The sequence below is a fragment of the Oncorhynchus nerka genome, linkage group LG15, assembly GCF_034236695.1.
Source record: "Oncorhynchus nerka isolate Pitt River linkage group LG15, Oner_Uvic_2.0, whole genome shotgun sequence".
Taxonomy (NCBI): Eukaryota; Metazoa; Chordata; class Actinopteri; order Salmoniformes; family Salmonidae; genus Oncorhynchus; species Oncorhynchus nerka.
Window position 1 is genome coordinate 40,901,364 of NC_088410.1, and position 21,590 is coordinate 40,922,953.

Here is a 21,590-nt window from a genome sequence, read left to right on the forward strand (position 1 = left end):
TGGAAGAGAGGCATCATTGGGCAGATCACGACTGGGTCTTCTTTTGTAATCTGTAATGGACTGTAGCCCCTGCCACATGCGGCGGGCGTCGGAGCCTGTGTGGTATGATTCCACCTTATTCCTATATTGTCCTTTTGCTCGTTTGATGACTCTGCAGAGGTCGTAGCGGGACTTCTTGTACTTGGCTGTGTTCCTGTCAGCTGTAGCCTCAGGGCTGTCTGCGATAGCCCTGTGTGTGGTAGCATTGTCCTTTAGCTTAGCGCCAACCTCTGTGTTCATTGAACGGGAGAAGCAGTGAACCTTCACTGTGTGGACGTCGCCGATGCATTTCCTTATGAAGCCGGGGACGGAGGTGGTTAGCTCGTCGATGTTCCAATCAGCGCTAGTAAAGCAGTCCTGTAACATAATCTCTGATTCTGATTACCATTTCTCAACGGAGTGAATCACGGGTAATTCTTGTAAACAGTACGGAGTCATGATCTGATTTTCCGAATGGCGGACGAGGGAGGGCCTTGTATGCCTGCTTGTGGGAAGAGTAACAGTGGTCTAGGACTATCGATCGCCCCTAGTGGTGAAGGAGACGTGTTGATGGAAGTTGGGTATCACGTGTCTTAATGATGCGGAAGTAAAATTGCAGTCTCCGGATGTACGTTTTCCTGCTTGTTTATGGCCTCGTATAGTTCGTTAAGTGCCAGCGTGTTACAATTCTTGTCTTGAGGTGGAATATATACAACAGTCACGATAACAGCTGAAAAGTCCCTCTGGAATTATAAGGCATTTCACCATCAGGTATTCCAAGGTGAGTGAACAATGGGTCGAGACTACCACTGCGCTCGAGTCAGCAAACCATTTGTTGTAGATAAGAAGGGAAACCCCTCCCCCTCTCGATTCCCTAACTCTACTCTCCTGTTAATGGAGAATAGCCATGGGGGTATCTTGTCTGAAAGCCATGTTTCAGAAAAGCAGAGGATTTTGCCATAAAATAGAATGGAGGGAAGAGGTGAATGGCTTTCCCTTTGCTTTAATCTTGCCAGGCCTCCCCATATCCTGCCTCCGTAACACCAGCGTTTCTGCTAGCATACCCTGAAAATTGGGTTGGAGTTACAGAAAGAGCCCAGGGCAGATGAGTCGAAGTCGAAGTTGAAGCCGCAATTGGGGTAAGTAACTGCTGATCTGATGTTCAAAAATTGTCAGTTGTAAGAAATGATAGTGGATACATTTCGTGAAAATAAAGTAAAAATAAACTCTAAAAGAATCACAAAATAACAAAGTTGGGTCCGAGCTCGACAATGGAGTAATACATTCTTATATTTTGTGTTATGATAAATACTAACATATGTGCTAAACTCATGAGCCATTGATAATAAGCAATATGCTTTAATAAAGAATGGGCAACTCACATTGCACAGTGCGCACACATTCAGTGCCTCCAGAAAGTATTCACACCCCTTGAATTTTTCCACATTGTTGTGGTACAAAGTGGGATTAAAATGGTATATTGTATTGTATAGTTTTTGTATAAGACCTACACAAAATACTCTCTAATATCAAAGTGTAAGAACATACAATTTAAAAAAACAAAACAAAATACATGTTTTGGAATATTTTTTTCTATACAGGCTTCCTTTTCACTCTGCCAATTCGGGTTAGTGTTGTGGAGTAACTACAATGTTGTTGATCCATTCAGTTTACTATCACAGCCAATAAACGCTTAACTGTTGGCGGTTTCATTCCTCTCCGGCAACTGAGTTAGGAAGGACGTCTATCTTTGTAGTAACTGGGTGTATTGATACACCATCCAAAGTGGAATTAATAACTTCACCATGCTCAAAGGGATATTCAGTCAGATTTTTTTTTTACCCATCTACCAATAGGTGCCCTTCTTTGTGAGGCATTGGAAAACCTCAGCACACGGAGTCCATGCAACTTGTGACATGTTAAATACATTTTTACTCATGAACTTGAAATAGGCTTGCAATTACGAAGGGGTTGAATACTTGACGCAAGACACTTCAGCTTTTCATTTATGAATGTAAAAATGCCCCATAATGCATTGTGTGTAGGCCAGTGACTTTTTATTGCCTGTAAACACAACAAAAGTAGAACAAGCTAAGGGGTGTGCATACTTTCTGAAGGCACTGTAGCTATCCAACCGTTTCCAATCGCAATAATCTCTGCACGGTGTCAGGTAGGGTAGGCTATGCACCAAACGGCCAAACCTTACTTGAAAAAATGAAGAAAGTGGCTGTACTGATGTCAGAGCAAACCAGTCTCTGGTAAATGAATGCTTGGTTACATGAAATGTTAGTTTGGCTGCACATAATACATCACAAGAAAGCCTTAACTGGTATGCTTTATTAATAGAGAAATAATGATGTACATAGGCCTACAGAGTAATGGTTGTGACTGAACTTCAAGGGCTGGTTCCCTGGACACAGATTAAACTATTGAGATTCTGTATTGAACATGTTTTTTAGTCCAGAAGGCCTGATCTGTATCCGGGAAATTGTGCATAAATGACAATATAAATAAAGACTGTATTTGAGTCACATTTCCCAATAGAAACAACCTTTTATGCTGCAGGAAATTACCTCTGTAGATATTCCAATTAATATCATTTCAGTTTTCCCTTCATGATAGAGATAAATCAAACAGCATTTGATAATCTATACTCAAACAAGAATACAATCTCATTTTTGATGAATGTGGATTGTGTTGTCAAGAGATGTACAAAAATAAGTAAATGAAAGAAAATACCTAGCTAAATATCACATTGAGGAATGTTACCCGTTTAAAGTGTATTTTGTTTTACATAAACCTAGAAATATTTCATAAAATATATATTTTTGATGATACATAATATAAGGCATTCCAGTACAAAAACAGAAAGCTAATTTAGAGTATTTATTCCCTTTCTGACCATGGCTATACAGAATCAAAGTTTGGATTTGGGAAGTTCAGATTTGATGGGTTATTGGGATCGAAATCTTCGTCATCCGCAAAATCCTCTGGGTCTAGGTCCGCCTCAAACATCCTCTGTAACAAACCATCCACGGTTTTGTATCCTGGGAGGAAGCAGGCAGAAAGCTGAGGTCAGTACAGATGGTTAAAAGGGAAAGTCCTATTCAGGTAGACTACTACCTGAACTTGTCTAACAAAAACACAGATTTACATTTTCCTATTGAAAAAAAAGGTTTTTGATAACCTTTTTCAGGGTAGTAAAATCATAATTCATCACATACTGTATAACTAGGATGATTCAATGTGATTCTATGATTGTGAATTCAGTACATTCAGAATACACAACACATTATAAGCAGCCATAATATTTGAAAGTGCATGAATTGCCATATGCATATATTCCATACACGTTAATAGATTTCCAAGGTATAAAATGTATCATACCACCATACAGGTGATTCAGACAGTAATGCAATGAATTCTCCTCAAAGCTTACTTTTACAGGCGATCTTGAACATGAGTGCAGGTTTTTCCTTGGTCGACTCAGAGTTGCCCATATCATTGTCGTTCGTTTCCATGGCATCCACCAAGTTTCCATCCAGTTTCTCTCTGATTGGCACAAAGAGAAAGCACAATAAAATCAAGATAAACATGGCTATTCAGGAGGATACATCGTTACAGAACGTTCTGAAATGTTTTGCATAGACTGAGCAGCTATGATTGTCATGTTGAATAGGAAATCATATCAATTCATCACATTTATATCTGGAACACTGAATATTTCACCTCACTGAACATCCGAGTCTGCCACATCTACTGGCCAATAAGCAATTAGCAAATCCTTTATTTTAAGGCAGTGCATCATGAATACTGTATGTGGTTTAGCTTGGAACATGACTCATGGCTACAGAAAATGATGCGTGCTACACTTTCACCCCTCTAACTCAATACAAAATAGAGCCCACCCCATGGCATAAAAAAGTATTCTTCTTTAATTGCAAAACTATCAGGCACTTACTGTTTGACGCCCAATTCCAGTTCCTCAATTTTCTTTTCCAGAGAAGATTGTAGGTTACTTTGGTCTACGGTGTACTCCACGAAGAAGGCTTCCAGGACAAAAGCAATGAAAATACTGGTGGGAAAAAAGCATGCGATACTCAATTCTTAAAGAGTGAGTTATCAAATAACAAGTCATAGGCACTCCTCCAGCTCTGAACCTATTACATGGGTATAAGCAATATGGCGGACATTCCTCCAAGCCAATCAAAAGACAAAGCGAAGTTATTACCATATTGCTTAAACTTGTCTAATCCTTTTAGATCTACAGTATTGCCTGGGGGGGATTTGTAATTCAGCAATAGAGTATCATTAAGAAGTCTGTTTGATTCTCAGTATTTCAAAGGAGACTTGTTCTTACTTGATAATGATGATGACAACTACAATGTGGAAGAGGACAAAGAACATCCTGGCTGAGATGTGAGTGACCGCAGTGAAACCGCTGGACAGCAGTGGGACCAACATTAAAGAAAATAATAAAATAGTAACAATACTTCACTGAGTGGTCAAGTTAGCCTGGCAACTTTGAGAAACACTGAGAAATTACCCAGTTGTCTGGATCCTAAAATAAGCTATGAAGACTGTTTACTAAAGAAAAAGGATAGGTTATAGTGCAATTTCATCTCATTTTTAACCCTCTACACACTAACCTACTGTAAAGTTTTAGTCAGTGACCACTACTTACTGTACATTTCAATTCAAGATTTCTATCTTGGAGCAACATTTTCACAAGAGTACATAAAAAGTATTAGTTTTAGCTTAATATCTGTATTTTCTCAAGCTTTGAAAAGGATATCATGCCACTGGTTGACCACGGTGAGTTCCAGTAACAGGATAAAAGAGGAAACAACGTTGTTAAAGTTGTTCTTGCAGTAGTTGTGCTTGGCGAACACTGAGTTTTTGAGCAGAGGGTTTCCACAGAATGCCTTATCCGGATCAGTGGAGTTGGCCTCGAAAAAGCGTATTTTCCCTTTGAACAGCTCCATTCCCACCATGGCGAATATGTAATAGACCACCTGAAAAATATATGGAACAACTATGCAGTCAATCAATCAGTTGCAACACAGGATTACATAGAGGGATATTTCACTCCAATCAATTGTCTGATGTTTTCAGCCATCATAATACAGTGTAAATTAAATATGAGTCAATGACCAAGACCATCTAATTTGTAGATCCAGCTGTATGGCATAATCCAAAATGAACAGAAGAGATAAGCACCACAATTTGTAGTCCTCATCTTTTCCATTCATTTAGGGTTGAGGCATATAGCTGGATATACATAGCTGATAGATTGGGAATTTGATTCATCTTGACCTTTGAAATCATCGAATATCCCTTACAAGCGTCAATCTCATGAGCTTAGTTCAACTGAACCCAAAATACAAGCTTATTTTACTCCAATGTTTGTAAACAAAGTAGATGTAAAACACCATATAGGCTCAAAACATGGTTACAACTATAATTGCAATTTCATGGATGGTCAGTCCTTGCATCCATAGCTTTGTCTATGAAATTGAGAGTGGTTACATTTCTCCAGCCCCATCACTCAGCCTTTTAGTGAAACAGTGGAGGGGAGTACACTTTGGTATCGTTTCAACTCCTGATTGGCACTTTAAGCTCAATATGCAGGAATAGAGTCACACTTAGAGTCCATAAATATCATTAATAAACACAATAACTTCTTGGTGTAACTTAACTGCACACTAACAACTTACGACAATGAGCTGTCCGAAGGTGAGTATCGTTGGTCCAATCTTGATGAGGGTGTTGATGATGGCACGGAACCTGAGGGGAGAAAGAACATCAGGAAGAGTTCCACGTCCAAGTCTATGAATGAGAATATCAAAATCAACCATATCTGACTTCTATAGGTCTTTCTGCAAAATCATTTTGTCACAGTAGCTACTGCAGATACTAGCTCTGGTAGTTAAGGGAAACAGTTTGATAAGGTTTCACATCTTAAGTTTGAAGCGCACACACACACAAACAGACACTGCTCATACAGGAAAAGGAAGTCCTTGACCTCCTAACCTTTTGATGTTGTCCACCACTCGTATGAGCCTCAGGATGCGCAGGATGAACACAATGTCCAGGATCTGACGGCTGGTGTAGCCTCCAGCTGGGACAAAACACATGAACATCACAACATGAACGCCAGGCAGACACGGAGGGCTAAATTCTTTTACATGCATGTGTTCTACGCTGCAAGTTAGTAGAGGGCACCATCGACAGCATAAAGAAAAAAAGACAAAGACAATAAACAGCATCCCAAGTCAACATAGGAAGCATAGGAAGCCATCCACTACCAATGTCATTATATACTATACTGATTTTTCAATAATTTAATTGATGAGTCTCTATCAGAAGTCATCAATTTAAAAAAAAAACATGAATAAAGTACCATTTTATCTTTCATTGTACTTTTGCTCATTTTCAAAAATGAAACATAACGATGACCACTCATTCAATAGGTTTAAAATAATACATGAAAAGGTCAAAGACCTATGGGCAACAGAAACAATAGGATGACTCCAACAAACAAACGAGAGGGTTACTATAGGTGACCTTCCACTCCTGCTCCCCAGGGCCAGCACAGCATTGAAATAACGTAAAACCTCAATGTTAGCTCAATGTCAACAGCAGCCAGCATTAACAATGAGCCGCCATCAGAGGGTGGCTCATGAGGAACAGCAAACCGCAGACAAAAATGTACAGTTAAGTTGGATATTGTATTTGCCTTAATATAAACAATGACAGTAAAAGTTCTCAAATGCCATAGTGGTCTACAATCGGAAATGTAGGCACACTGCTGCTGAACCCTTAATAAAGAAAATAACAAAGAAATAATAAAATGTACTGTTTGTGAGTAAAGAGTGGAAGTCATCGATAACACAATGTGCTAGATTTAAAGACATATTGGGCCAGTTTCCCCGGACACAGATTATGCCTAATCCTGGAATAAAAAGCATGCTCAATGGAGAATCTAATGGAATTCCCTTTTCCCTTCCCTAACACAGATTTAGGTTTTACTTACATAATTTCAGTGCTGAATTGATGATCATAGCAATCAAAGCAGTGATGACAATGATGGTGTCAAACCTGTGTGCATAGTGGTGAGGAAGATATTACTACACAAGTACTTCAACCGAAGCAGAAACGGTCTCCTTTCATTGCAGTTCAATCATCATATACCTAATCAGCTAGTACCACTTAAGTACGCAAGCCTTGGTCACAGAATTAGGGATGCTGCATCTACATGGGGTAAGGGGAACATAAAACTTCTAATATTGAGCAGACCTGGGTTGAAATAGTACTGTTTTTTTTCCTTTCAACTTTAGCCGTTCTTGATTGAGTTTGCCTGACACAATGGAAGTCAAAAAAGTGCAGACCCTCAAAACGCTCAAAGTATGTGAAAGAAAAACAACAAAATTATACTATGTATACTACTACTGGCAACACAAGGGGTTGGTTTCCCAGATTAAGATTGAGTTTTGTCCTGGATTAAAAAGCAAGCTCAATGGGATTCTTCAGTAAGCATGCTTTTTAGTCCAGGACTAGGCTTAAATCGCTGCCCGTGTAACCGGACAAAAATGCTTGGGCATCTCACCAATTCCAGAACTGGTGTCTGGAGAAGAAGGCGCGCGGTTCGAAGCTGTACAGTTTGAGAAGGATCTCTAGGAGATAGAGAACCAGGAAAGCCCACTCTACGTTGGCTATCAACGGGTCCTCCTCATCCAGGCCGATGAACACAGCGTTAACCAGGATGATCAGGTCATAGGTGTACATGAACGCCCTGGTTATCACACACACACACAGAAAGAAACAAAGATATACAGTGTCTTGTGGAATAAGTCAAAGGGTCTGAATACTTTCCCATTTTGTTACATTACAGCCATATTCTAAAATGGATTAAATGCATAAAAATCCTCAATCTACACACAATACCCCATAATGACAAAGCAAAAAATAGGTTTTTAGAAATGTTTGCACATTTATAAAAAATTTAAAACAGAAATACCTTATTTACACAAGTATTCAGACCCTTTGCTATGAGACTGGAAATTGAGCTCAGGTGCATCCTGTTTCCATTCATCATCCTTGAGATGTTCCTACAACTTGATTAGAGTCCACCTGTGATAAATTTAATTGATTGGACAAGATATGGAAAAGCACACTTCTGTCTATATAAAAGGTCCCACAGTTGACAGTCAAAGGAAATTGTCCGTAGAGCTCCGAGACAGGATTGTGTCGAGGCACAGATCTGGAGAAGGGGCCCAAAAAATGTTTGCTGCACTGAAGGTCCTCAAAAACACAGTGGCCTCCATCATTCTTAAAATGGAAGAAGTTATATACTACTAAGACTCTTCCTAGAGCTGGCCGCCCAGCCAAACTGAGCAATCGGGGGAGAAGGGCCTTCGTCAGGTAAGTGACCAAGAACCCGATGGTCACGCTGACAGAGTTCCTCTGTGGAGATGAGAGAACTTTCCAGAAGGACAACCATCTCTGCAGCACACCACCTATCAGGCCTTTATGGTAGTGGCCAGAAGGAAGCCACTCCTCCGTAAAAAGCACATGACAGCCTGCTTGGAGTTTGCCAAAAGGCACCTAAAGACTCTCAGAGCATGAGAAACATGATTCTCTGGTCTGATGAAACCAAAATTCAACTCTTTGGTCTGAATGAGTCTGGAGGAAACCTGGCATCATCCCTACGGTGAAGCAGGGTGGTGGCAGCATCATGCTGTAGGGGTGTTTTTCAGTGGCAGGGACTGGGAGACTAGTCAGGATCGAAGCAAAGATTAACAGAGCAAAGTAGAGAGATCCTTGATGAAAACCTTCTCCAGGGCACTCAGGACATCTCTGGAGAGACCTGAAAATAGCTGTGCAGCTATGCTCCCCATCTAACCTGACAGAGCTTGAGAAGAATGGGAGAAACTCCCCAAATACAGGTGTGCCATGCTTGTAGTGGCATACCCAAGAAGACCCAAGATTGTAATTGCTGCCAAAGGTGCTTCAACAAAGTACTGAGTAAAGGGTCAGAATTCTTATGTAAAATATGATACGTTATTTACATTTAATAAATTAGCAAACATTTCTAAAAACCTGTCTTTGCCTTGTCATTATGGGGTATTATGTGTAGATTGAAGAAAACAAAACAATTGAATACATTTTAGAGTAAGGCTGTAACCTAACACAATGTGGAAAAGGTCAAGGGGTCTCAATACTTTCCGAAGGCACTGTCTACTTTCAGATACTTTCACACGCTCCCCCAAACCTCTTCCCTGTACGTCTGCTGAGTAACATCTACACTCATTGGCTGCACTCACTTGTGCTGGACCATGCGGCAGACGAGACGACTGGGGGAGGACAGATAGAGAGAGGGGAGCCAGGTCTTGAGGGGGTGAGGCCGTGACTTCATCATGATCACCTGGATGTTCAGGAGGTCCGCAAGCTGAACAAATGCCACTTTCCCTGCACAGGTGGATGGAAAGATTAAATTAATTAAGGCTTCAGCTCAAAGCAGGTGCTGCATTGGTCATCTTGGGTAACACTACGGTCACGTTCCAGGGTAACTACATTGCAGGCATTGCATTGCATGAACCAATGGTTGTGTAACATGTCAGTGACTGGGAATTTTGGCTTCAAATGGCTACATCATATGATGTGGATGTTAGCTGATATATTAAACACCTATCCAGGTCCATCTGCAATTTACTCAGCATGTAACACAGCTTTGTGTGAGTCTCTGTGTGAAGTAGACTCCAACCACTCACCTATGCAGCCTTTGTTGTTGTCGTCGGAGACGCTCCACAGCAGCTCCCTGTGGGCGTTGCTGATGTCCGGCTGGACCAACCGCACAAGCTGGTTCCAACAGGCCTGGCTTACCACAGGCTCCTCCTCTCCCTTCCTCTCCTGCAGCACACCGAAGGCACGCACCATCTTGTGCCTCTTGGCCCTGACGAGATTCCGTACTTCTTCCTGATTGGGTACATAGGATAGGAGTAGGATGAAGTCGCGTGTAGACACTGATATTGTCTCAGTTTAGCATTTTCCCCACAAATGGTTGAGGTTAGGTAAGGTTAGGTAAGACACCAAGCTGCCTTAATCTACAGAGCCAGGAGATAGGAGCAGGAGCCATTCCATCTCACACAAGCCAAGGCTACTTACATTTTAAGTCACCAATATTGAATTTCAGAATAAACACATAAAAGCACTCAAAATAGCTACTTTAAGCAACAACCTATCAAAGTTATGTGACGTTCAACTCGCTCATTCAGACACGCTCTACACAAAATGAAACAAACCATATCAGAACCAACAAAAGGAGTAAATCTGCGAAGAAATTGCTTATATCATGGTCTTGTCCGCCCACTCTACCTTCAGGTACTTTTTGTAGTTGTTGTACACGACCGCCAGGAACACTGACATGAAGATGTAGGTGTTGATTAGGATATAGGTGATGAAGAACACGGCAAAGTAAATGCTGAAGTTGTACGCTGGCATCCTACGTAGGGAAATAAAGACAAATTAAAAAAGATTTGTCCACGTGTCTATATATTAAAGATTAAACAATTAAATGACTTGTGATATTTTACAGTTCAGGTATTTTGCAGACGCTCTTATCCAGAGCGACTAACAGCCAGTGTATTCAACTTCAGTAGGCAAAACCCAACTCGTATCACCATCATTGCAAGTATAATCTACTCCCAGCAAAATTGTTGTAGGTTTATTAGGTACACCACCCTTTCACAGAAATGGTTCGCTCCTACAGACAGGGAGTCACATGGCCGTGGCTTGCTATATCAAGCAGGCAGAGACATTCAGTTACTGTTCGATTGAACATTAGAATGGCAAAACGAGTGACTTAAGCGCCTTTGAACGTGGTATTATCGTCAGTTCTAGGTGCGACGGTTCCAGTATCTCAGAAATGTCCGTCCTCCTGGGCTTTTCATGAGCGACAGTGTCTAAGGTTTACCGAGAATGGTGCATCCAGCCACCAACAGGTAAATAACGGAGCAGTACAACAGTGGTGTGCAGAACGGCATCTCGAGAACGCACAACTCGTCGGTCTTTGACACTGATGGGCTTATGCAGCAGAAGGCAACACGATGTTCCATTCCTATCAACTAAAAACAAAAATAAGCAGCTCCAGTGGGCACGCGATCGACAACACTGGACAATTGAGTGGAAAAACATTGGCTGGTCCAACGAATCAAGGTTCCTGTTGCATCATGTTGGTGGCAGAGTCACGATTTGTCCTAGGCAGCATGGGTCCAAGGCTCAATCCTGCTTGGTTTCAAAGGTATGGGCTGGTGGTGGTGGGGTAATGTTTTCCTGGTACACGTTAGGTCCCTTGAACAACATTTCCATGCCTCAAAGAATTCAGGCTGTTCTGGAGGCAAAGTGGGATCCGACACAGTACTATATGGATGTCCCTAATAAACTGGCCACTGTGTGTATATAGAAAGGGGCATGCCAAAAGGCAACTTCGCACTTAAAGTTGCACTACAAATCAAAAGTCATACAGTTAAAGCTAGAATCTTTAAATGCTACATCCATTTTCTGACTTATAAATTAATTATAAATACCCATTGATTCTTAAAGAATAACTGATAAATGCCTGATGAGCTCAGTCCAACTGTCATACTCCATCAGAACCCAAAATATAAGATTGTTTACAAACATTGGAGTAAAAACAATGTAAACAAACACTGTCTAGCCTCATAACACGGTTAAAACTATAATTTGTGATATAGTGGATGGTCATCCCTTGCATCCATAGCTCTGTCTATGAATTTTGCAGTGTTTACATTTCTCCAAACCCACCTCTATCTAAGCTTTTTACCAAAACAGAGGTGGGGTGCCAGCTTTGTTATTTTTTCAATTAAGGATTATAGCTTTAAAAAGAAGAATTCAAATCTTACTAGACTTCATAAAAATAAATTCATAATAAAAATCATAAGGAATAAGTTTGGATAATGTACCCAGGGTACTCACATGATATCCGGGCTGTTGGCAGTCGTGACTAGGACATAGAGATCAAAGACAATCTCCAGATAGTTGGTGAAATAGGGGCGACCCTCTATTGTTTTAAGGCCCCTAGGGAGGAAGCAGCAGCACAAATGTGGTTTGCATTATGTCCAACAACAATGCCCCCCCCCACGGTAGTTTTCAGTACAACTTTATGAAGTGCTACGCATTTGGTAGTACTTCTTTGCTTGCCAACTAGACCAGACCAGCATGGGTGCAGGCTTTTGTTCCAAGCCAGCATGAACATGCCCGATTCAACTAATAAAAGACTTGATAGAATAGGAGTTGAATCAAACTTGTTAACCCTAGTTCTGTTTTTTAATTTCTTATATTTTTAAGTAAAAAGAGTTTTTGCTTCCCAACCCCATATGTGGGTCAAATATGACCCGTATGCATTTCCTATGGAATCCACTGCATTGCACTCGTCAAACTGACTTTTCTTTGTTACAACAATAAAAACTAAGTAATTCATAAAATGTATTAAATATCTTGTGTTTAATGTTCATTAATCACCGTTTTCATTTCTCCTTTTTAACTCATTGAGTAAAAACAGTTTCATAAGGAGGATCATAAGAAAGTTGACAGACATACAGTTGAAGTCAGAAGTTTACATTCACCTTAGCAAAATACATTTAAACTCAGTTTTTCACAATTCCTGACATTCAATCCCTGTTTTAGGTCAGTTATGATCACCACTTTATTTTAAGAATGTGAAATGTCAGAATAATAGGAGAGAGAATGACTTATTTCAGCTTTTATTTCTTTCATCACATTCCCAGTGGGTCAGAAGTTTACATACACTCAATTAGTAATTGGTAGCAGTGCCTTTACATTGTTTAACTTGGGTCAAACGTTTCAGGTAGCCTTCCAGAAGCTTCCCACAATTAGTTGGGTGAATTCTGGCCCATTCCTCCTGACAGAGCTGGTGTAACTGAGTCAAGTTTGTAGGCCTCCTTGCTCGCACACACTTTTTCTGCTCTGCCGGGATGGTTGTTGGGATGGTGTTCTTCGACTTCCAATCCTGCCCCTTTTTCCTCCAACCATAACAATGGTCATTATGGCCAAACAGTTCTATTTTTGTTTCATCAGACCAGAGGACATTTCTCAAAAAAGTATGATCTTTGTCCCCATGTGCAGTTGCAAACTGTAGTCTGGCTTTTTTAATGGCGGTCTTGGAGCAGTGGCTTCTTCCTTGCTGAGTGGCCTTTCAGGTTATGTCGATATAGGACTCGTTTTTCTGTGGATATAGATACTTTTGTACCCGTTTCCTCCAGCATCTTCACAAGGTCCTTTGCTGTTGTTCTGGGATTGATTTGCACTTTTCGCACCAAAGCACGTTCATCTCTAGGAGACAGAACGTGTCTCCTTTCTGAGCGGTATGACAGCTGTGTGGTCCCATGGTGTTTATACTTGCGTACTATTGTTTGTACAGATGAATGTGGCGTTGGAAATTGCTCCCAAGGACGAACAAGACTTGTGGAGGTCTACAATTTTTCTGAGCTCTTGGCTTATTTCTTTTGATTTTCCCATGATGACAAGCAAAGAGGCAGAGTTTGAAGGTAGGCCTTGAAATGCATCCACAGGTTCACCTCCAATTGACTCAAATGATGTCAATTAGCCTTCTAGAAGCTTCTAAAGCCATGACATCATTTTCTGGAATTTTCCAAACTGTTTAAAGACAGTCAACTTAGTGTATGTAATCTTCTGACCCACTGGAATTGTGATACAGTGAATTATAAGTGAAATAATCTGTCTGTAAACAAATGTTGGAAAAAGTAGATGTCCTAACCAACTTGCCAAAACTATAGTTTGTTAACAACACATTTGTGAAGTGGTTGAAAAATGAGTTTTAATTACCTATGTGCATGTAAACTTCTGACTTCAACTGTACAATCAAAATGGTTTTACAGATGCTGGATGAGGAAGCCATTTGTGCCTCTGACTCAGAATCAGAGGTATCCAATTCAGATGGCACAGACTATGTGCCTGTGGGCAAAGTTGGAATTGTGGATGCATCTGGTAGGCCAGCTGTCCTAGAAGATTATACAGATGGGCAGGACTCCTCCTCTGAGGAGAGTGAGTAAAAAGGGGTCTTACTGGAGTGAACCCCCCCCTCTCCACACACACACACACACACACACTAAAGGCATAACATCCGGAGGAGCTGCCCAGGTCCTGTGCCGGGGTCAACAGTTGTGTCACCAAAAGTTGCCTGGGAGTTGTTTATTTACAACATCATTGAGGAGGTCCTAAAGTGTACAAATTTAGAAGGACGGAGAAGAGCGATAGCAAAAGGGACAGAGTGGAGAGAAGTAGACAAAGAAGAACTAAAGGCCTTTATTGGTTTAACCCTCCTTTCCGGCATGGAGAACAGGTGGGATGTCTCAACAAGGAAGCTATTTTTGGCCACCATGTCGGTTCGGAAGATGAGGATATCCGTCGCTACCGGAGGCTTGATGACAAGAGGAACAGAGTGGTCAGAGAGGCAACGGACCACCTGGCAGCCTTCCGGTATGTGGGGACCTTTTCCTAACAAACTGTAGAGGAAGGTTCATCCCCAGCGATTGCGTCACAGTGGATGAGCAGTTTTCCTCCACACGTGACGCTTGGCATTCCGTCCAATATTGGTTTCATCAGACCAGAGAATCTTGTTTCTCATGTCGGAGAGTCCTTTAGGTGCCAATTTGGCAAACTCAAAGCAGGCTGTCATGTGCCTTTTACTGAGGAGTGGCTTCCGTCTGGCCACTACCATAAAAGGCCTGATTGGTGGAGTGCTGCAGAGATGGTTGGAAGGTTCTCCCATCTCCACAGATTAACTGAGCAATGGAAAGCTGTGGGGTGATGAAAGAGAGCCATGCCACCACCACTCAGAGCAGCCAGGTCCAGAAGAGGTGCCAGCTCTGCCCAAGCGCAAAGGATAGAAAAGTCAGCTGCTGGTGTTCTCAGTGCAACACACCTGTCTGCAAAGAGCACAGTCACATGCTTGTTGTTTGTAACAAATGCATGGACTAAGACAGCATAAGAAAGCATCACACACGCAAACTTTGTTCCTTTTAGGAACACTTTTAGTGTTGTCATTTATATTGATGAACTTTGGATTTTCAAATAAATGTTTTGAAATATTACAAAACATGCTTAAGATGGTTTTATTTTGTTCTTCACATTAAAAGGTTGAATGTGAAACTTTGATTGTAAGAATGATTGTAAGAACAATATGTTCATATTTTCAATAGCAGTCATGGAATTTCAAAATATGTTATCATTGGAATGTGTATCAAACTGTTGAAGAGCAGTTAAAAATGTCTAAAATAATAAAAAGGCCCAAATCATCACTCAAAACAATTATGTTCCACAAAATTGATCATATTTTAGACCCATGTGTATCAAACACAGATATTACAGAATCGGGTCATTTTGACCTGGCATGTGCATTCTTGGGGCGCCATGTTTACTATGCATCCCAGGGTTAATGCTTGGCTGGAATAAAGGCCTGCATTCAGACCAGGCCTCTGCAGACAAAATGGTCACCCCTGTCCGAGATTTTACAATGCTGGCAGACATGCCCATATGACTACAATTCCTGACTTACCTTTTTCCAAAGAGTTTGAGGGCCATGAGTGAGAACATGAGCACACTGAACATGAAGAGCAGGAAGACATAGAGGATCTGAGGCAGAGCGTTCCGGATGCTTCGGAACGCTCTCCGGAGCTAGAGGAAGGAAAAGAGAATGTGGGTGACAGAAAGGGGATACCTAGTCAGTTGTACAACTGAATGCATTAAACCGAAATGTGTCTTGCGCATTTAACCCAACCCCTCTGAATCAGGGGGAAGATGTGTGTGACAGACAGACTTTACCTGTCTTCCCTCAGTGATATTGACCAGTAGGAGGGGCCTCAGTACCCGCGACCAGCGGACAGCGTAGAAACCACTAGCTTTCAACGCCCCATAAATGATCATGTCAACAAGAGAGAGCTGAGGAGGAGAATAATGTCAATTATTACCCCGTTTCTTTAATTGTATTGGGAGTAGTTATTCAAAGTTGTATGCTTCTAACGACTCCTGGAGACCAAAGTAAATTGTATAGATTTAGTGTGGCAATTGTATTGTAGCCATATTGTTTCCATCTATCCAATCCTGAAGCAGGTGAGTGTAATGGCTAGTGGTTGATTTGCAATTCAGCATTTTGGATCATTTCAGAGCAATTCTCAAACTTCCTAAATTGGAGCCCAGCGTTGGAAGTTGGAATTGGGTCTAGTTTCAAGCAGCATGACGGCTTGAAGCTAGACCAATTCCAACATTGGGCTCCACTTTTCCACACACTGCTCAATCAAGAGTCAACACCACCCCAGTCATGCAATTTACATTGAAATATGTTTTACCACCTATATCTATCTCCATCAATACATGTTTGCATACATGGTCAATACAGGAGTTAGCGGTGTCCAACATTGCATTCAAAATGAGTCATTTGTTTATTCTGAATCAAACTGAGTCATAGCGTTAACACTAGGAAGTAACTAGGAGTTGAGAATCCCTGACACAGGGAAACTTCGGGCTAAAGGTTGTTTCACAACAGTGTGCAAAGCACTTCTCAGCACATTCTCAATTTGTCATACAGTTCCTTCAAATGCTGCTACACTGACAGTCACTGGGTAGGTTTCCCAACTCCTTCTTGGCCAAAGTAGTAAATGATTTCTAATTCTTTCAACGACCCAAGACTAATAAATGTTAGCAATACCTTGCTTTTGGGTTTGATTCCAGTATTGTTCATATATACAGAATATGTATAAGCTGTCGCCGGATAAAAATAATTCTAATAAATTACAATTTATTATTCCGGTACCTACACAGAGATATGCACACTGAATCAAAAGCACTGGATCACAATGACCCTAGTGTTCGTGTCTTGTGAGGAGAGGTAGGAGAGAGCAGAGCAGACAAGGCATTTCCAATGTAGTAGTTGGACAAATAAAGTTGTATTGTACTATATTGTATTCCACTAAAGAACATGAGGGTAATACGCACTCCCTAAACTTGAGTACACCAGGACTGGGCTGAAAAATAATACAGATAAGAAATATGAGGTCTGTGGAATATTGATGTTCCCCTGTGCTTTATTCCTGCACCTAAAAATAATTCCATTATTTGAGTTGCGCCTACCAAAATGATGGCAAAGATGCAGATGTTCTTGGGGTCTTTCCAAAACCTTTCCCGGGGAATGACTTTGGCGTAGTGCACGAGCCGAGCAGTGAAGGCTGCCAGACAGACAAGCTCGATCACTGAGGTAACCTGAGGGAGACAAAAACAATGTGTGCCTGCTATCAATTCAGTAAAAGATTGCATATGTACAACCAATTGTTAGCAATTCAACCCAGTTTGACCAGGTGTTCATTTGGTGCAAACAAGGGAAAAAATGCTTTGAAACAGGAGGGGCTACGTGACCTTGTCCAATGAGAACATTTCAGTTTCAGAACATTTCTGCAATGTGCCCTAGGCCTAATAAACACGACCCTGGTACTCTCATCACAAAACAGAGGTCACACACAGTGCTACACATAATACAACTGTGGATATATTTAAAACATGAAAAGAGCAATAAAACAAGCCTAAAGAAACAGGGTTATTAGTAACGATTTCAAGAGACAATAATTCCTGCATACTGCTTGGAATGTTTCATTATCTCTGGCCCAAAACATTGGCATTTTAAAAGACTGAGAATTACACCAAGTTGAGAGGAATATCATTGTGGATATCTACCCATATTGGCAGAGGGACAACTGCTGGGTCTTCAAAGATGGCCAAAGCCAGGTCCACTAGGATGAAGGCATACACCAGGATCTGCAACCCCCAATGGTTATAGAGCAGGTACAATCTATGGAAGAAAAGAAACAACCAGAATCCATATTTCAACGGAATTATCCAATATCTTCAAACATAGATAGTCAGAGGGTTGTCTTCTTTTTTTCGTCTGTTCCTCACACACACACACACAAATATGGCCTATGATAGCAGGACTACCACTAATGCTATCCTTAAGCTACAAGTGACAAGATTCTATCTATTTGTATTTATTCTAATGCATGCTCTGTCTATTTCGATAAATTCAACCAGTTGAATGCTCTGGCAACTATAACCTAACATCATTAAACATAACCATCTCTACCTACCTTATAGCTTGAGGTGTTGTGTCAAAAAAGATGTTCCTGTTATACTGGGCGTCTGACACATACACTGCTGCAAGGTCAAAATCCTGGAACACCCCCACAGACAATAAAAGCAGCCAGTGAATACTCTACGCAAATAAAACCTTTGGTATATCATAGCCATATCTAGATAATACAAAACAGTAGTGTCTATAGGTTTATTATATGTATAAAGTGTCTCAAGGTAGGAATGCTGATCTAGGACCAGCACCCACCTGTCCATGTAAAAAAAGTAAAACTGTGATTCCAAGTCAGCACGACCACTCGAAGACGCTTGAAAAATAGAGGCGCTTGATGAAAAATGAAGTGTGTGATCCAACTGGTCAAGTCATGCAATTGGTACAATATATGATCATATGAATCAATGGGATCCTTGATATCAGTAAAGCATTAGAGCAAATAGGGACATTGACTATACATTGTGTACATAGGCTGACAAGTGTCAAGGCAACACAATCAACTGAAGATAATTAAGTAACGTTAGTGTGTAATGAACCAAAATTCTAATTTCAAGGGGAAAAGGCTCCGCCCAATATAGGCAAACACACATGTTGATGACATGTATAATATAAACGTTAAAGGAAAACACGCGTGGTGTGTTGGCTGTGACAAAACGCATTATTGCCACGCCAGTAAGAGAGCCTAAAGTTGGTGCATGACTATTTCATGCATTATCATGATTTTAAAAAAATAACAAAAATAAATAAAATACAGCCTACAGTAGCCCAGGGCAACTTTATAAAACTATGCACATACCGTACTGTGCACGAACGCAAACAACTTAAGTATGAGGTCATGTGATGAGAATGACAGAAAGAACATACTATATAATGTATCGACTTGGAAATGTAACGGAGCACCGATAGGTGATACGTCAGCAATATCCTACAAAATATCACTTACACCCTTTGTCTTTCTGTTCCCAGTTTCAGATGCATTTCCACTGTTTCTTATCCCCTTTCCATTTTCCGGCGCCTCTTCTGGAGTGATTTCCTTTTTATCTGGTTCAGACATTGTTTTTAGCATTACATTTCCCTTGAAAATGTACTTTTCTCCTCTTTCGTAGGCCTAGATAAACTATTTGCTCCCGTTAAGTTAGCAGGATATCCCGTGATTGAGTTGGGAGTCGTCCCCCCAAAAAATAGTTATAACTCCTGTTTTCTTGCACGTTACTGCGTCTGCTACATATACGTTCCTCAAATATCACACATTCTTGTCGAATTGAAGGCATGCTAACATTTTAACCTCCTGTCGTAATCGGAGGATGGAATAGCCTACTGTCTTTTTTGAATGATAACAGAAAGATTGTGAAATGAATACTTATGCCAGGATTTTTTATCGGTCATGTGACAAGTTTAGCGGAAATAGCGGAGGAGAGACGAACGCGCTGGAAGGAAACGTTATGGCATAAATAGAGTTGCCAGAATGTGAGAACTCTTGTGATGTGAGAACTTAAAGGTTCGTACAGCACTCGTATTAGAGAAAACATGATGCTATACACAGTGTACAAAACATTATGAACACCTGCTCTTTCTATGACAGACTGACCAGATGCACCTGGGGGTGATACTAATCCAGGTGAAAGCTATGATCCCTTATTGATGGCACCTGTTAAATCCACTTCAATTAGTGAAGATGACGTGGAGGAGACAGGTTAAATAAGGATTTTTAAGCATTGAGGTACTGGCGTGTGGATGTGTGCCATTCAGAGGGTGAATTGCCAAGACAAAAGATTTAAGTGCCTTTGAACGGTGTATGTTAGTCATAGCTGCAGAAGCATCTGGACATTGTTGCCAACTCCTCAGTAAGGAAAGTAGCTGTCCTATAAGTCACTAAATTACGTCATTGCATAATTTGCATAATTGGCCATGTAATTGTGATGGATGCTGTAGAGAGAGGAATAACGTCGTGGGAGAGACAAAAAATGAGTAAAAAACACCCTAAATATGTTTAGAACTACAAATGAACTTCTGTTGATTCTTGGGACCGGCAAAAGAGACTCACTCTGCCAGAGTTACTTAGTTTTTTATTTAGTCATTTTCTTAATTTGGTTGGGTTTTTAACCTTATGGTCCACTTAGGAGCCTACAACAAATCACAGTAAAACACATTTTTAACCATAACAATTTTTTACATTTGTTTGTATACAATCTACATTAACAATCTAAATGGACCAAAAAGAGACAATGTAATAAAATAAATGGCAATGTGAGAAAATGATGGTTACTAGTCTGGCCCTAAATCAGGTTATTTATTAAAAATATGTTTTTATGTAAGCCAGGGCGGGATCAGCCTGCGGTCTGGACATGGAGGGGGTGAACATCTCCTGTTCTGACTGCAAAGCTGGGAGGGACTGCTGCGTGAGGACTGGGCCACCTGTGAGTGCTTTGGGATGGGGCCCACGGCAACACTCGCTGAGAAGAGTAAGAACGATATGTGCTTTCACGTCAGTCTCCAATAACACCAGAAAAAGTCGCTAGATTTGTCGCTAGTCGCTTTTTAAAAAATTTGTTGATAAGAGGTGTCTGAATAGTTGCTAAACATAGTGACAAAGTCGCTAAACTGGCAACACTGCACCTGGGGGTGATACTTTCACAAAAGTAGTGCACTGGGCCTTTAATAGTCCTGTATTAGCAGTCCGATATGTGCCAGTGTGAGCAAAAAAATCCCAAACTATGATGGTAGTAGATGCCAGGAGCACCAGTTTGGGTGTGTCAAGAACTGCAACGCTCCTGGGTTTTTCATGCTTAATAGTTTCCCAAGTGTATCAACAATGGTCCACCACCCAAAGAACAACCAACTTGGCTCAACTGTGGGAAGCATTGGAGTCAACATGGGCCAGCATCCCTAAAACTTTGATCATTAATGCTTTCCTTTGCTTTTGGTAACATTAGCCATGTTTCCATCAAACCATTTTATTTTCCAGACATTTTGTATTTATTTTTATACAATTTTAGGCGCCTTATTTATACGCTTGTGACATGATGATCGGTGCTTGACTTGCAAATAAAGTAAAATAGAAATGTAACCAGGTAGGGTTTATCTACAAAGCATGGACTGACAGTGACAATTTTTTTGTGCAGTTCAGAGTGGACTTGATTTCAACATTCCCAAGATTTTTGGTCTGTACCAAATGTGACTAATTTGCATATGTCACCTGTCACTCCTTGACAGGAGAGCCATTTGAACGTTTTTTTTGGGGGGAGGGGCAACAATTCCTTCTAGAACATGTGATCTTTCATGTGCCTTATTAAAAATGTGGATTTACAGATGGTCTACAATTGTTAAATTATGAGCCTAGTCGGTTTAGCCACAGAAAATGTCAGGAATCTTCCCACTA

At 40.8% G+C, this 21,590-nt stretch overlaps 1 protein-coding gene across 1 annotated transcript; it reads right to left on the minus strand.

Annotated features, from left to right (window-relative positions):
* Window positions 1–2,339: 2,339 nt before the first annotated feature.
* Window positions 2,340–19,736, minus strand: tpcn3 (two pore segment channel 3). Its single transcript, XM_029682289.2, has 19 exons — window positions 19,155–19,736; window positions 18,216–18,298; window positions 17,806–17,920; window positions 17,209–17,337; window positions 15,904–16,020; window positions 15,638–15,756; window positions 12,016–12,117; window positions 10,396–10,522; window positions 9,792–9,996; window positions 9,345–9,489; window positions 7,628–7,813; window positions 7,055–7,119; window positions 6,052–6,139; window positions 5,736–5,805; window positions 4,814–5,033; window positions 4,379–4,469; window positions 3,980–4,093; window positions 3,458–3,570; window positions 2,340–3,065 (listed from the first exon to the last, which is right to left on the minus strand). Exons 1-19 carry the CDS (start codon window positions 19,275–19,277, stop codon window positions 2,926–2,928), a joined length of 2,352 nt encoding a protein of 783 aa, XP_029538149.1. The 5' UTR covers window positions 19,278–19,736; the 3' UTR covers window positions 2,340–2,925.
* Window positions 19,737–21,590: the final 1,854 nt, after the last annotated feature.